This window comes from Notechis scutatus, chromosome 10 (genome assembly GCF_049901735.1).
Source record: "Notechis scutatus isolate UNSWTSFEM ecotype Mainland chromosome 10, rNotScu1.2, whole genome shotgun sequence".
Classification (NCBI taxonomy): domain Eukaryota; kingdom Metazoa; phylum Chordata; class Lepidosauria; order Squamata; family Elapidae; genus Notechis; species Notechis scutatus.
In genome coordinates, this window is record NC_142018.1 from 21,695,062 (window position 1) to 21,710,187 (window position 15,126).

A 15,126-nucleotide genomic window follows, 5' to 3' on the forward strand; every position below is an offset into this window, starting at 1 on the left:
GAAGTCCTCCAGGCTTAAAGTGGCCAGGGTTGGAGACCCCTGCTCTGAACGACTCAACATTTCCACTACCGGTTCTCCAGAACCAGTTCGAACCGGATGAATCCCACCTCTGGGGTAACTGTGGCAGGTGAGACAGAGGGTGTTCCCAGATAGATGCTACCACTAGATGGCAATCAAGAGCCAATCTTTTTTTATTATTATTTTTTATTTTATTGGCCCCAGTTTAAAAATATGAACCTTCCCAAAACCATTTGCACTTAGATTTAAACGTGGGATGCTAAATTCTACCCATTTCCCTTTTTGGAAAATGCAGTGAAATGGGCCATCCTTCCTCATGTTCTGTAAAAACGCACCAACGTCCAGCATGGCCCTCCTGAAAGATGCTTCCAGAATAAATTTGCAAAACGGTTGGAGGGAAGAGACCAGAAACGCAACAAGATGCATTTAATCCTTAACCTGGTTTTCTAAATTGATGTGTCAAATGTGCTGAATCTGCAGGTTTCTGGTTGAGATTGGGATCCGGATACATTATTTTTTGGGGGGCCCGTTTGACTTACGGCCCCTCCCATCTGGACATAGACTTCTTCTCCTGTGATGGTTTTTTGAATTAAATTCCAAGTTCCTTGACTGCTGCTCTATTTCTAAACGAAGGGTGGGGTTTTTAAATTGCTTTCTTCAGACTAGCTTTTCTTTCTTTGTCGGAAATCGTTCATTAAGTTTTATTCAGCATCAAACTGAAACCGAGGAGACGGGGGAAATTGGTTGTAAGATTAGAGCAAATCCCCACTTTTAAAGTATATTTTCTAAAGCCTGGATTATGATAAACGGTTTTCCTCCTATGGCTGTAGTGGCTCAATTTATTGCAGCAATTTTGTTACCCGTACGCAGTCAGATTTGCAAGAGAGGAGTGGGGAAAATACGAGCTTTCCTCCCAGTCTTTTTCCAATTGTGTTCTTTTTTCTCCTCCTGTTTTGAAGTTGCTTGCAAAAATTTTGGCTTAGCAGCTCCCTGAGATCAGGCAGCCCTTGGCCTTCAAATCTAGGGATCAACTTTTGTATCTCTGGCTGAAAAGGTTCCAGTTTAAGTAAAATAATCCAGAAGGAAGGAAGGAAGGAAGGAAGGAAGGAAGGAAGGAAGGAAGGAAGGAAGGAAGGAAGGAAGGAAGGAAATAGGAAGGAGAATAAAGAAAAGGATGGATGGATGGGAGGAAAGGAAGGGAGGAAGGAAGGGCTGTGGTGGCACAATGGTTAGAGTGCAGTATTGCAGGCTAATTCTGCCCACTGCCAGCAGTTCGATCCTGACTGGCTCAAGGTTGACTCCGCCTTCCCTCCTTCCGAGGTCGAAAAAATGAGGACCAAGATTGTCGGGGAGGCAAGAGGTTGATTCTGTAAGCCACTGGCACTGTGAAACAGTGGATAAGTCTAAACGCTGGTGCTATTTGCGAACGCATTTTAATGGCAGCGCGTCCATTAAAGGTCCCAGGGTTCTGGTGCTTTGCCACAGGGTCCATTTCTTGGTGTGATAACGTGGCCTTTCCTTTGTCTTCAACCCCAAACCGTTTTTCCTGAAAGCCTCTGAAGAGAGAGAAGAATATTACTAGTAACTGTTAAGCACACGAAATATGTACCTAATTGACACACGATTGAAATGGAATGGATTTATTGTATGTTAAAAATAAAGAAAAAATTAATTAAAGAAGAAGAAGAAGAAGAAGAGGAGGAGGAGGAGGAGGAGGAGGAGGAGGAGGAGGAGGAGGACCTGTGGCTCTTTAGAGGTCGTCCCCAGAGGTCAAGAGGTGCTTTGATCGGAGAGCTGTGGGCAGAAACATTTCAGCCCTTATCATCCCCTCCTTTAATCAAGCAGCCACGTGGTCCTTCTCTTCTCAGGAGCTGATAGTGGGCTGCCAATAACCTCCCACTCCCCCCTGGGAAGTCCCCCTCCTTTGCAAGGGCCACTCAAGGCTTCAAGGCTGGGAATTGCGATCTGCGGCTTAAAAATTCCAATATAAATTCCTGCACGCTGATTTTCTCCCTTTTGGGGCTGAGGGTTTGCAAAGAGGATCTTCCTGTTAGCCAGGCCCAAGTGAAGGTGCCCGGTTCACCAGGGATGGGCGCCCAGCCGTTGCTTCCCCCAAACTGTGGTTAAAATGAAACCACGGCTTAAGGCAGAGTCTTTAACCCTTCGCTCTTTTTGGAGAGCGGGCTCTGTAGCCATTAGTTACGGCTTTCATTGAGGGACGTGTGTTTGGCATTTGAATTTCTGTGTTGCTTGTTTTTGTTTTTTAACACGTTAGCAGCCTCGATTTGAGAGGAAAGGAAGCATGCAAATGGAGGGAATACATTTGAATAAATGCATATCAATATGCAAGCTTTGGCTGTTTGGCAATTTGTGGCAGTCCCAGTTTTGTTGGTTCAAGAGCTTTGCTCTCGGGGTTGGACTTTTAGAGATGACGTGTTTGGGACTATCCCTCCCCGCAGAGAGATCTCCTGTCCCTGCTGGCTTTTGAAATAGTGCTAAAAATTGGGTTTTTTCCCCCCTTGGCCCAGAGAGATTGCAGGTAATAATATGCGTTCCTGACAGCCAGATGAGGATTGTGCAAAGTTTTCACAGTTTCCAGGCAGTCCTTGATCCACTTAATGTCCGTTCAAAGTTGTCAAGCGCTGTCCTGACCTAAGCTTCCTTACAAAGCATAAAACACAATGTTAGTCCTGGCAAAAACCGCTTTTATTTCCACAGCAGTGAATTATGTTCATTCATAGCCTGCAAGGCTTGGCAAACAGTCTTTCAGGGGAATGTTTATAAACACCCACCCTTATCGCCCTTGGAATGGGGCCAGAGAACGAATTGCCAAACGTAGGGCAAGGCCGAACTCGACACAGAGTCAAACAGGACTTTTCAAAGCTTGAACCGACGAGACGAACTAATTGCTTCCTGCAAAGGCTCACGTCCCGTTTGCTCCTCTTTTGTGGCCTATCTCTCACACACTGACAGGACACTAGCCAGATGAATACCGAGGGATGCTGGTAGGCAGAGGCAGAATTTATTTCCCCCTTATATTCCTCCCCAAAAACTAAGGCCAACCACATAGTTTCGTAGTAGCGAAGCACGGGTATAGAGCTAGTAATAAAATATTAGCCTGCGTGATTTTTGTTCCTTACTTTGTAAACAGGAGAAGGAAAGAAGGAAGGGAGGAAGGAAGGAAGGAAGAAAGGAAGGAAGGCTGAGCCCTGCTAGGTTTTAAGTTCTACCATGAACAAAGCAGCAAATAACATAACTTGGAACCCCCCCTACTCAAGGGTCTGCATGCCCACAACTAATAGCCAGCTCTTTCCTGAGCACGCCTTTCCGAATTCCTTGTTTTATCATCAGAAATGTCTGTAGGAGCCATGTCCCTGAAAAAAGTCAAGATGGCAGCAACCATCAAAGCCCCACCCCCTTTTCCATTGCAGACAAAAAGGGGCGTGGCTTTGGTTGCATAACTGTGGTCGCCATCTTGACTTATTTGACCACCTTCCCTATAGACATCGTACCTTCTAGACAAAAATACAGTTTTTCTTTTTCCTCCCATCATGCGGGAGATGGGAACGGGGCCGACTCCGGGGCCTTTTTAGTCTTTACGGCTAATAATGGAGTCGCCTCCAGTCACCCTCCCATCTGCGCCTGCCGCTTCCCTGCAATTCCTCCGGTTTCTTCTTCTTCTTGCTCAGCTCCATTTTTTTAATCCCATTGAGAAGGCCATCCATTTCGTATTTCCTCAGCTCCCGCTTTAAATCTATTATACCTGGCTACTTGTTAAACTGTCATTAACTGATGAAAAAGACAACAACCGCTTGCTTCCCGGGCACCGGATCAAAGATGTAGTAAATTGCTTTTTCAAATTATTGAGCCCTGGGAATCGTATTATACACACCCCACTTTGACTCAATTCTCTCCCAGCCTCTCATTAGCTTGGGGTCAGCGAGACTTTCTACAATGCCCGACACATATTTTGTTTAGACATCGCATCCGTGGGGTAGGAAAATAAACAAGGATGCAGCTTGTGGCCTTCTCTGACGTGGCCTGGGTGTCAAGATACACCGCCCTTGGGTATGGATACTCTACTACTTAGTGCAAACGCTTTCAAGCCAGAGGGAGCGAAAAATAAACCCCTGTTCGGTGTGATTAAAGAAAAGATGAATCTGGGGTACAAATGAAACTCTGAAAGTTTAAAAAGAGAGAGAGAGAGAGAGAGAGAGAGAGGCTTGCAAGAATAATTGAAAAAGATGCATTCTTTTTTAGCGAGCAGAAATGAATTCGTTTCTCTTTGGACTGCCAGGCAGATAATCAATCCCTAATTAGTTCCTGTTATCCCAATGCAAACCTCGTTAAAGCTCCTGTCACCTATTCTTCTTTTTGCCCCCCTTTTTTTTTTCAAAAGAAGCTTGTCCTGGAATCAAAGACAGGAAGGGGGGGGGGAGAATCACAATGGGGAAAGAGAAGGTGCCAACATAATTGATTTTTCTCCCTCCCCCAGCAAAAGCCAAGTTTCTGTTTTTCTTTCGAAATATCATTCACTTCAGGAAATGTCAGAAGGCAGAAGTGGAGGAAAATCCGAGACCCCTGTCTCCCTATTAATGCCGGCGTGACCCTTTTGGATTGCTTCTCCTTCAGAGGGAATAAAAAAAAGAAAGAAAAAGAAATATTTCAGAGAACAGAATCTCAGTTGCAAAGAGAAAAAGTCGGCCTCAAAACATGGCCAAAATCAGCCCCCCGTGGATCCCCCCCCAATGGGTGGGGGTCAGTGACCCACCAAGGTTGCTCTGCAAAGGGTACCAGGGAGGAGAAATAGGAACCAAGTCAACGGGGTGAACCCCTATTAGACTTGCTTAAGAAGAGATTGGGCAACCGTTTGTCTGGAATGGTGGAAGGTTTCCTGCCTGTTGTGCTTAGCTGGCAGCAGGTGCGGACGGCTGAGGAGAGCGAGGACTCAGATGAAGGGCCGGGACCATCAGGGAGTGGGCTGCTGCCTTCGGAGATTGGGGGGGGGGCTGGCAGCAGCGATGAGGAGATTCCCGATGAGCCTGTGCCAAGTGCGTGCACACGCAGGATTGCTCGTAGGAAAGAGCAGCTGCAACAGCATGGGCGACTCGGGAGTAAGGCTGCAAGGTAGTGGCCCCTCCTTCAAGAAGATAAAAGCCAGCTGTGAAACGAACGTTCTTTGCAGGAAGCAAAGACGTTTTGAGACTCCAGCCTCGTGGACATTCCAGTATCCTGAGTTTGTATTTGAAGATTCTTGTATTGCCAATTATTTCTCGCCTGTTATTTTTTTTGCCAAGTTTGTCAAGACTTGTGCTTATCGCAGCTAATTATTTTGCAGAAGCCTTAAAAGGTTTCTGTTCTCTTTGGATTGTGTTTGATTTGTTGGAAAAGGGCTTGGGTCAGAACACTGCTTGAGCAGGGGGCTTGCACTAGAATAGACCTCCAAAGTCCACCCCGACTCTGCGGTTCTGTTATTCTGTGCGAAACAGGTCGACGGGCGTCTCCTGCTGAACTGCCTTCAAATTTCACTACACCATGATTAGAGGAAACATGGTTTAAGGTCCTGTTCTTTAAACAGTGCTGGCTCAGCTTTCTTTAGAGGCCTTAGGAATTTCAATGGATTTTGCTTGCATAAATGCTTTTTTTTTTTTTTTTTGCATGTCAATAACATTCTTTTGAAATGGCCCCCAAACCTCAAATCCCTGGGGTACCAGTGCATTTCCAAGATGCGAGAGAGAGGGGTGTGTGTTTGTGTGTGTGTGTGTTTGTGTGTGTGTGTGGTTGCAGCTACTTTCATCTGTAGCTGGATTCATGGGGGGGGAGAATATATTTTGTTCCCCCTGCCCAGTCTTGTCATTGGGGTGGGGTCTCCCCAGCCCAGAGGGTGACAGAAACGAAACCATTAGCCTGGTGTTTAAATGCCGAAGGGCCTCCGTTTCCTTAATGAGCCCTTTGGCGCTGATTGGGGGCACAGTGGGGGAGGGATGCTGAGTGCTTTGCAGATTTCTAAAGGGAATCCCAGCTCTTGATAAGATCTTTCTTGGCCTGTTTGGTCTCCAGGCTGATCGAGTCTCCCCTGGAATTAAAATGTTAAAAGCCAGGCTGAGATTTCTATCTTGCTGGGGGGAGAAGGGAAGGAGGGAGAGGGAGGAGGGAGGGGGGGGGCTTGTCTGGGGTCTTTAACTCTTGGAGCCTTGCAAAGTATTTAATAGGCCTTGGCTGAGTGCTCCCCAGCCAGAGGTCTCTGCTGAGACGCCTTCAGGGGTCGTGGGGTGTTTGGAGTGTGGAGGGAGCCTGGGTGGTTCTCCCCTTCCCTCCCCTCCCCTTCCCTTCCCTCCCCTCCCCTCTCCTTCCAAAGCTACAGGATGAACTAGAGAAGCAGGGAGGGGAGGTGGTGTAGCGTTGGGCCCAAAATGGAGGGTGTGTGTGTGTGTGTGTAAAGTCACCCAAACACGAAATTGGCACGCTTTTCTTCTGGAAAAAGGGGCCCTTTGAAGGCATCGCTGGGACCATGGGGGATTTCGGACTGGAGAAGGAGGCTGGCTGGAGGACTGAAGAGAGCATTTGGAGCTCAGGGTTTGTAGCTCAGGGTTGAAGCTGAGGGGTTTTCTTGCAGGCATTTCATGACCCAGCTAGGGGACATCATCAGTGCTAGAAGGGGAGTGGGGTTTTTGGAGAGGAGGAGGAGGACTGTGGAGTCCTTGGTGCTCTCTGAGCTTGGTTGTTTTCTTGCAGACGTTGCATCGCCCAGCTAGGTAACATCATCAGCTCTCAAGAGAGCAAATCCCACTCCCTTCTAGCATTGATAATGTTACCTAGTTGGGTAATTGGAAGTCTGCAAGAAAACAACCAAGCTCAGAGGGCACCAAGGACCCCACAGTCTCCTCCTCCTCCTCCCTCTCCCCCTTCTAGCACTGAGAATATTACCTAGTTGGGTAATTGGAAGTCTGCAAGAAAACGACCAAGCTCAGAGGGCACCAGGGACCTCAATGTTTCAGAATTTGCAAAGGGAACAAACCTGCTGGAGAGGTTGGGGTGTGTGTGTGTGTTAATCCTGCCCCTTTGGGGTAAGGAGGAAAGCATTTTAGGGTGCTTTGTCTCTTAGCATCTCTGCAAGCATATCAAATATAAGCTGGAAAGGGTGAATATCTAGGCTGGTATTTCTCAATTCGGTGACTTGTAGGCCTATGGACTCCTATCCCCAGAATAGGAAAGTGTTGTGTGGACCTACCCGGTTACTGCTTATTTGGTAAACCACGACGGAGTTAAACCAGGTCGATCCTATTCAGAGGTGGCCTATTCAGCAGGTTCTGGCCAGTTCTGGAGAACCAGGAGTGGAAATTTTGAGCAGTTCGGAAAACCAGCCAATCCCACCTCTGACTGGCCCCGCAAACTCTTCTCCGCCTCCCATCGAGTCCCAGCTGATCGGTTGGGTCTCCTTGGGTTGCCCTGCACAGGAGAACGGAGCTGGAAAGCAGGTTAGTGGGATGGGGGAGGGAAGGGGGATTTTGCAGGATCCTTCCCTTGTCACGCCCACCAAGCCACACCCACAGAACCAGTAGTAAAATTTTTTGATTCTGATCCTGTCCCACTGATCCTGTTGTATGTACCATATAAGGCAATATAATGCTGAACATTAGCGCTTTAATTTGTTGGAAGCAACTTTAGTTCTTCTAAGAGAAAAAAAGAAGAAAAAAAAGACATATATTATGGGATGTTCTGAGACCTGCCTCATAAACTCTCTCCAGAGCTTTTCATTCTGGCCGTGTGTGTGTGTGTGTCTCTCTGTGTGTGTGTGTGTGTGTGTTAAATGGACCGGATTTTAAGTGTTTTCTCCCTCCCGGCCTCCTTGCAATTGGAACGTGATGGGAGGCCCGTTCCTAAATAATGAGAAGCCGGCGTTTCCTTCCGTGCTGCATTCCATTAAATTGGGCAGAGAGAGAGGATGAGCCGCTGTGAACTCCCTGACGGAGTTTCCATCTGGGCCCAGGGCTGAAACGACACTTCGAGCAGAAACGTTCGTTTTTCAAAGGTTCCTTCGGTCTGGTCTCCCTCGGAGAGGAGAAGTCAAGTAAACCTTGGCAGGAGAAAGAGGCGACGTTGCAAACCCATCGTGGTCCGATCTTGGCTTCTTCTCAGAACCAAGATCGGGCCCAAAGTCAGGGGTCTCTCCAACCTTGGCAACTTTTAAGACTTGCGGACGTCCAGAATTCCCCAGCTGGGAAATTATGGGAGTTGAAGTCCACAAGTCTTAAAATTGCCACGGTTGGAGAGACCAAATTGCTGTTAACCTTCCACCTGTCAACTCGTAAAATATTTCTATGGTCTTTTTAGAGGTACCAACAGAAAGGGAGGGGGGAAAGAGCAGTGCAGCAGCTTGCAAACCAAAAGTGCATTCCATAAATGTTTTCAAAGATAGTAACTAGGTGACTGAAGTTTCTGCCGTGCAAAATTCTAACTAGAGAGCCTGATTGATGACTCTGGGCTATGGATGTGTCCCATTGGAGAATATGATTTATGATACACCCAGGGGGTGGGGGGAAAACCAGGGTTAAGGATGACAGTGAATGATGTGTCTCAGAGTCGGTTACACCCAGGCAGTGCTGGATAGTTTAACTCCCAATAAATCCTCTTTAAGTTTTGGAAGTTTGGCTCAAGACTCAGGATTTAAATGGGAGTAACTGCCGGAATCCTAACACTACCATTGAGCTAAGCTGGGATTTATATTAACTGTGATTTGTTGAATGGCTGGGGCTCTTTACGGCCTGTTTTCAAGGCTTCCATTTTCAAGCTGTTCGTGGAAGGGCTTTTAATGAGCTGCCCATCTATGACTGCAAGTCCCCTTCTTCGTAAGCCAGGTGAATGTCTTAATGGGCTGTGTGAATCCACTCACCATGCAGGTAGTCCTCCACTTATGACCATAATGGAGCCTGCAAATTGTAGTCACAAGATGAGGACTGCATGAGCATTCCATAACCAGATGATAGATACCTTAACCCTTTTAATATTTGGGCAGATTTCCTGCTGGTACACAACTATTGCTTTTAGTGTGGCTATCACAGTCTCTTAAGTCGGAATTTCTCAACTTTGGCCATTTGAAGACACGTGGACTTCAGCTCCCAGAATTCCCCTGCCAGCTTATCTGTCTGAGGAATTCTGGGAGTTGAAGTCCACACCTTTTCAAGTGGCCAAGATGGAGAAACCGTGAGGTGTAAAAGAGAGAATTGTGTAAAAATCTCTCATCTCAGCCCCTTGGAAATCCAGCGTTCCTGAGAGAAGCTAATGGCCCCTGGATTTTTGAGGCAATTACCTCTCAGAGCCATTAGTGATGACAGCTCTTCCCAGAGAACCGTTTCTTGTAAATGCAGGTTCCGGCAAAGCAATTTATTAAGCCCACCCCTTCCATTAACCAGGGCACCTGCCCAAAGGGCCGGGGAGGTCTCCTCCCCAGGCTGCTTTCCCATAAAATATTTGTCCTTGAAGGAACTTGGAAGGCAGAGAAGACGCTCAGCACTTGAGCCAAGCTCACTATTTCAACTAAGAATATGGATCTAAAGCCACCCGGGTGCAATTCGTCAGGGATTTCTCCCTTCGTGCACTAGTCTAGGGAAGGGAAGGACCAGGGGAGACAGGAGAGCAGCCTTCCAATAGTTGAGGGGCTGCCCCAGAGAGGAGGAGGAGGGGGTCAAGCTATTCTCCAAAGCCCCTGAAGGCCAGACGAGAAACAATGGATGGAAACTGAACAAGGAGAGATTCAACCTGGAAATAAGGAGAAACTTTCTAGATGATAGGAACGATGAGAATATTAATAGTAATAGTAGTGCAGACTTTGCAAATAGTTGGAGAGTGTAGAGGGAATTATTTGTTTAGCAGAGGGATGGCATTGGGGGAAAAAACTTTCCTTGTGTTGTCTAGTTGTTCTGGTGTGCAATGCTCCATAAAGTCATTTTGAGGGTAGGAGTTGAAACAGTTTGTGTCCGGGATTTGAGGGGTGTGTAGATATTTTCACAGCCCTCTTTTTGACTCCTGCAGTATCCAGGTCCTCCATGGAAAAGCAGGTTGGTAGCCATTGTTTTTTTTTCTGCAGTCCTAATTATCCTCTGAAGTCTGTGTCTGTCTTGTTGGGTTGCAGAACCAAATGCTTGGATTCACGAATTCCAGACATTTAAGACCACCGTTCCCATCATCCCCTGCCTGCCCCCCTTGGAGCATTGCATTCCAACGCACGTCTGCAGAAGCGCTGCCCTAATTGTTCCCCGTGCTGTGTAGTAATGCCCACAGGCAGCTTCCCAATTTTTTTGTGGCGCTGATGAAATTTGCAATTACTTTAACTTCATCAATTTGCTTTTGCGATGCCCCTGGACGTTTGATGCAGCCGCATTCCCCCCCCCACCCCAAGAGGGATATAAAACCAATGAGCCTCACTGTGCTCAGCCTCCTACCGGCGGCCCTGGCAGAGATGGGAAGCGATGCAGGACGCGGCGCCGAAAACGTTCTTCCTAATTGTGCGACTGAATGACTGAGGCTGAGATAGCCGGCGCTTCTTCCCTTGTGATCTTCCTCGGCTGCGGGCGGGCGAGCTTTTTTGCACTTTCTTCGCAAAGGTGTGTGTGTGTGTGAGGATGGCTTGGCAGGAGCTCACTGAGGTTGTTGGAAGGTTGTCTTGGTGAGCGTGGCAGCACTGGGTGTTGTTCTGACCAAGGCTTCCCAAGACCGTAATTAAGCACACGCTTAGTCCAAACAACTCTTGTTTTATTTCAACACTGGGAATTATGTTCATTCCCAGCCCGTAATGAGTCCCAAACAGTTCCTCAAGATAAGCACCCACCTTTCTCTCCTTTGAATGGCTGCCAGTAACTGAAGTGCCAAATGAACTATGAAAAACCAACCGAAGTACAAAGTCCACATAGAACTTCAAGGTTTAATCCGAACAGAGTGAACGACTTTGCTTCCTGCAAAGGTTTCTTCACCTTTGCACCTCCTTTATCCCTTATGGGAGGGACAATCACCTCCCAGCCTTACTCCCGAGTGGCCCCTTTTGTCTCAGCTGCTCTTACTTTCTGGCAGCTCTAAGCCATACGCACAATGGGAACAGGCTGCCCTTGTTCCTCTGCCTCGCTGCTGTCAGATTCTGGAGGCTCCGGAGTCAGCACATAACTCCAGATGGCCCTGGCCCCATCCCATCGGATGCAAGACCCTCGTCCGAGTCCTCACCAGACTCCTGGACTGGTCCCCGTTCTTCCCCACTGTCCAATTCCACTGCTGTCTGCACAGGCTGCCAGCAAACCACAACAGGTATCTGGATGTGCCTCCTGGGCATCGGGGCTTCCTGTTCCTTCAACTAGTGTCACTCAGACGAGATGGCGGTGTAGAAATTTAATAAATAGGAATACATAAGAATATGCCAATAGAAATAGAATGACTGGGGCAGAAGAAAGCAGAAGCAGTACCAATATACTAGACACCTTGGGTGCAATCACATCTGGAGCACCCCTTGAACACCACTGGCATTGACAACATTTCCATCAGTCAATTGCACAAGGCAACTTTACTTAGCTTACATCCTGTGAGGATACTTTTCACCCCATGAAACATCCACTTCTACCTATCCCAGTTTTTTGGGAAGGACTCCTTAGGTCAGGGCCCCCCAAAGTTGGCAACTTGAAGACTTGTGGACTTCAACTCCCAGAATTCTTCATGCTGAGGAATTCTGGGAGTTGAAGTCCACAAGTCTTCAAGTTGCCAAGTTTAGGGACCTCTGCCTTAGGTGGACAAATATATGAAATCCAGCTTGAACATCTGGCTGATGAGCAACCAACCATAATAAAATTAATCAATGTTGTCTCTCAGAACCCTGGAAGGGTGGCTTATTTATAGCAGAGGCTACCCTCTGGAATAGGTTCCCCCCAAGAGTTGGACAGCCCCCTCCTTGCCGTTGTCCAGAAGAGCTGTGAAGGCCTGGATGTTCCCCAAGCCTTTGGCCAAGGAGAAAGGAGACCGCTCACTTCATGTAAGAGCCGTGGTGTCAGGATTCCAGCGGTTACCCCATTTAAATCATGAGTCTCAAGCCAAACTTCCAAAACTTCAAAGGATTTATTGGAAGTGAACATGTCCGGCACTGCCTGGGTGCAGCTGACTCTGAGGCCCATCATTCATTGTCACCCTTGACCCTGGTTTTCCCCCCACCCCCTGGGTGTATCGTAATCCATATTCTCCAATGGGACACATCCATAGCCAAGAGCCAACGATCATGCTCTCCAGTTAGATTTTAGCACAGCAGAAACTTCAGTCACCTAGTTACTATCTTTGAAAACTATTTATGGAATGCACCTTTGGTTTCTAAGCTGCCGCACTGCTCGCTGCTCCCTTTCTTTTGGCAACTCTAAAAAGACCATCGAAATATGAATTGACATGTGGTGGTGCAGTGGTTAGAGTGCAGTACTGCAGGCTACTTCTGCTGCCTGCCGGTTGCCTGCAATCGGGCAGTTCAAATCCCACCAGGCTGAAGGTTGACTCAGCCTCCCGTCCTTCCAAGGTGGGTCAAATGAGGACCCAGATTGTTGGGGGTAAGAGGGCCGACTCTGTAAACCACTTAGAGAGGGCTGTGAAGCACTATAAAGTGATATAAGTGCTAGTCCGATTGCTATGTTGCTGGGCATCTTGTCTTGATTTCATTGTCATTTCTTTGTTTGATTGCTGGGAGCTGCCCAGAATTTTTGGAAGTGGTCATCCCAGGCATCTCTCACCCAAAGTCCTGCTGGCTAAGACTGCTGGGCATTGGAGTTCAGGAACTCATTCCCCCGGCGGCCCCCGACTTAAAAGAACAACCTCCCCCCCGTGGAGTTCCTTGCAGGTGTGAGGGACTTCACCCGACAGAAGACGGTGCTGGGGATTCTGGTGGGTTGAAGCCAAACTTCTGGATTTGGAGGAGGAACATGGGAAAGACTTGATGGGCCTGTGGCTTTCCATTCCACCCACTTTGCTTTCCCTGGATCTGGGATCCCGTGTTCCTTCACCCCACTGGATCTGAGATGGGAGCATGGTGGCAAGGGGATTGTAGACATCAAACGTCAGCTACTCATCGAAAGGCAAATGAAGAATTATTTGTAGGCAAATAATGCTTCCAGGAGAGCAAAAATCCTGTTTTCTTTTGCCGGATGGGCCATTTTCTTTGCATCCCGATGGCGAGATTGTGCCTTTGGTTAATTTCCTGTTGAAACCAGCCTCTCTAAAAAGTGAGCCAAACGCCGCAGATAAAATGCACCCCTTTTGTTTCGACTGGCGCTGCGCAGTTCAGAAAATTCTGGGCTTGTCGTAATGGTTTTCCCAAGCAATCTTTCTAAATGTCAAGCTAATGTAGTTAGGAAGCTGTGAAAATTGCAACCACCCAGTGTGCGATGCGTGCAAAGATGCTCGGAGTGGGGCTGGACTTAGTGGTGGAGAAATTCGACTTTAAACACCCCCCCTTTTTTAATAAAAGAAAGAAAATTACATTTATCATCCACTAGCTCGATACCAGTGCTTCATTAAGAAATTATGTGGCTGGGCTTAGTTTTTGGGGAGGAAAATAAGGGGGGGAGGAATTCTGCCTCTGCCTACCAGCATCCATTGTATTCACCTGGCCAATGTCCTGTCAGTGTGTGAGGGAGTTGAGGGCTGTTTGGAAAGTGAAACAATATTTGCTGTGTGAGAAAGAAGGAGACAACAAGGAGCCTGGGCGTGGCTTAGCTCAACTGGTCTGTACTAAAGCTGCTTGGGGCTGTGAAATTGAAACTGAAACTCCTCTGCTTGTGTTTTACATTTGGAAGAAATTTCTTTTCAGGTGGGGAGGGAGAGTAGAACTCCTTAGCATCAGAGCGTGATGATGATGATGATGATAATAATAATAATAATAATAATAATAATAATAATAATAATAATAATAATGATGATGATGATGATGATGATGTTGCACTCAATGGGCCCCAGTCTCAACCATCTCTCTCTCTGTCCCATATGAGCTACCAGCACTTCTTAGTTCTCTTCTGAAATGGATCAATGCCCAGAATTGCAAAGCTACTTTCCAAACTTCTCCACGTTGTCAATTTTGGGCTTTCTAGGGAAAGAACTAACCCGCTTGCAATTCCAGGACTCTTTCATAATGTCCTTTTCTTTCGATGTTGCATTCATCGCATTCCCCCCAATCACAGGGTGGGTGATTGGGCAAATTTTTAATCTGTCTGGATTGGACCTGATGCCGTCCTTATCTGAGCTTTCACATCATTAAGGAGCAAAAAAAAAAAAAAAAAGGACATTGATCTACTTGTCCGATTCTACCATCAGGATCGGTTTGCAATTTTTCTTCTAGGGGTCAGAATATAAATCGATAGAAAAACAGATGCTTCTAAATTTGAGCCCTGGCTCGTCCTGTCATTTCTCTATTGCAAATCCAGGGATGATGGATCAGATCGGCACTTCTGCTGCTGCAAGCAGACATGATTGAATTGTTGATAAAAAGAAGTACGCAGTCATTGCAAGAGAGCTGCCAGCACAATTCCAAAAATCCAACCAATAAGTTAAAATATTGGGATACCTGCGGATTTTTCTCTCTCTCCAGATCCGAGAGGGAAAAATAAACAAACTAGAAAATCTGTAAGCTACAAGGCCTTATAAATATGCAGGTGGTTTATTTGAAAGGTGGATGTTTAGCAGCTGTGGGTTGCTTTCAGTGACAAATGGCTAGATAAATATTGATGAGGCATAGCAGGGCAAGGAAATGTAACAAAAGCAGGTTTTTTTTTCTTTTTTCCTCCCTTGTTTGGAGCTAAAAAGTTTCCTAATGGTTTGACAGGCGGTGAGTAGCTTAGATCTTGCGTTTTTCAATCTTAGCAACTTTTAGATGGGTGGATTTCAACTCCCAGAATTCCCCAGCCGGCTTTGAAGTCCCCCCCCCAATCTTAAAAAATTGCTGAGATTGGAAAATATTAGTTAGATGGTGGATTTCATTGTGCATTCTTCAAAATCCCGGAGATCAGCTAAAAGTTTCTGCAGTTGAGAAACTCTGGTTTAGCTTAAATCAGGGACAAATTCTGATGGCCAGGTGAGTCGGATGTGATAGACAAGCATCTA

The 15,126-nt window shown here is 46.9% G+C and overlaps 2 protein-coding genes across 3 annotated transcripts in view; both read left to right on the forward strand.

Moving 5' to 3' along the window:
• Positions 1-8,661, forward strand: part of MOSPD1 (motile sperm domain containing 1) — a 139,152-nt gene extending 130,491 nt beyond the window's left edge. For both annotated transcript variants that reach the window (XM_087971924.1, XM_087971923.1), the window contains one exon: positions 8,353-8,661. In XM_087971924.1, coding sequence (XP_087828050.1) covers positions 8,353-8,444 — 92 coding nt within the window. In that variant the 3' untranslated portion in view covers positions 8,445-8,661. The remainder of the gene's footprint in view (positions 1-8,352) is intronic.
• GPC3 (glypican 3) overlaps positions 1-15,126 on the forward strand; it is an 87,527-nt gene that overhangs the window by 18,937 nt on the left and 53,464 nt on the right. The window lies entirely within an intron of this gene.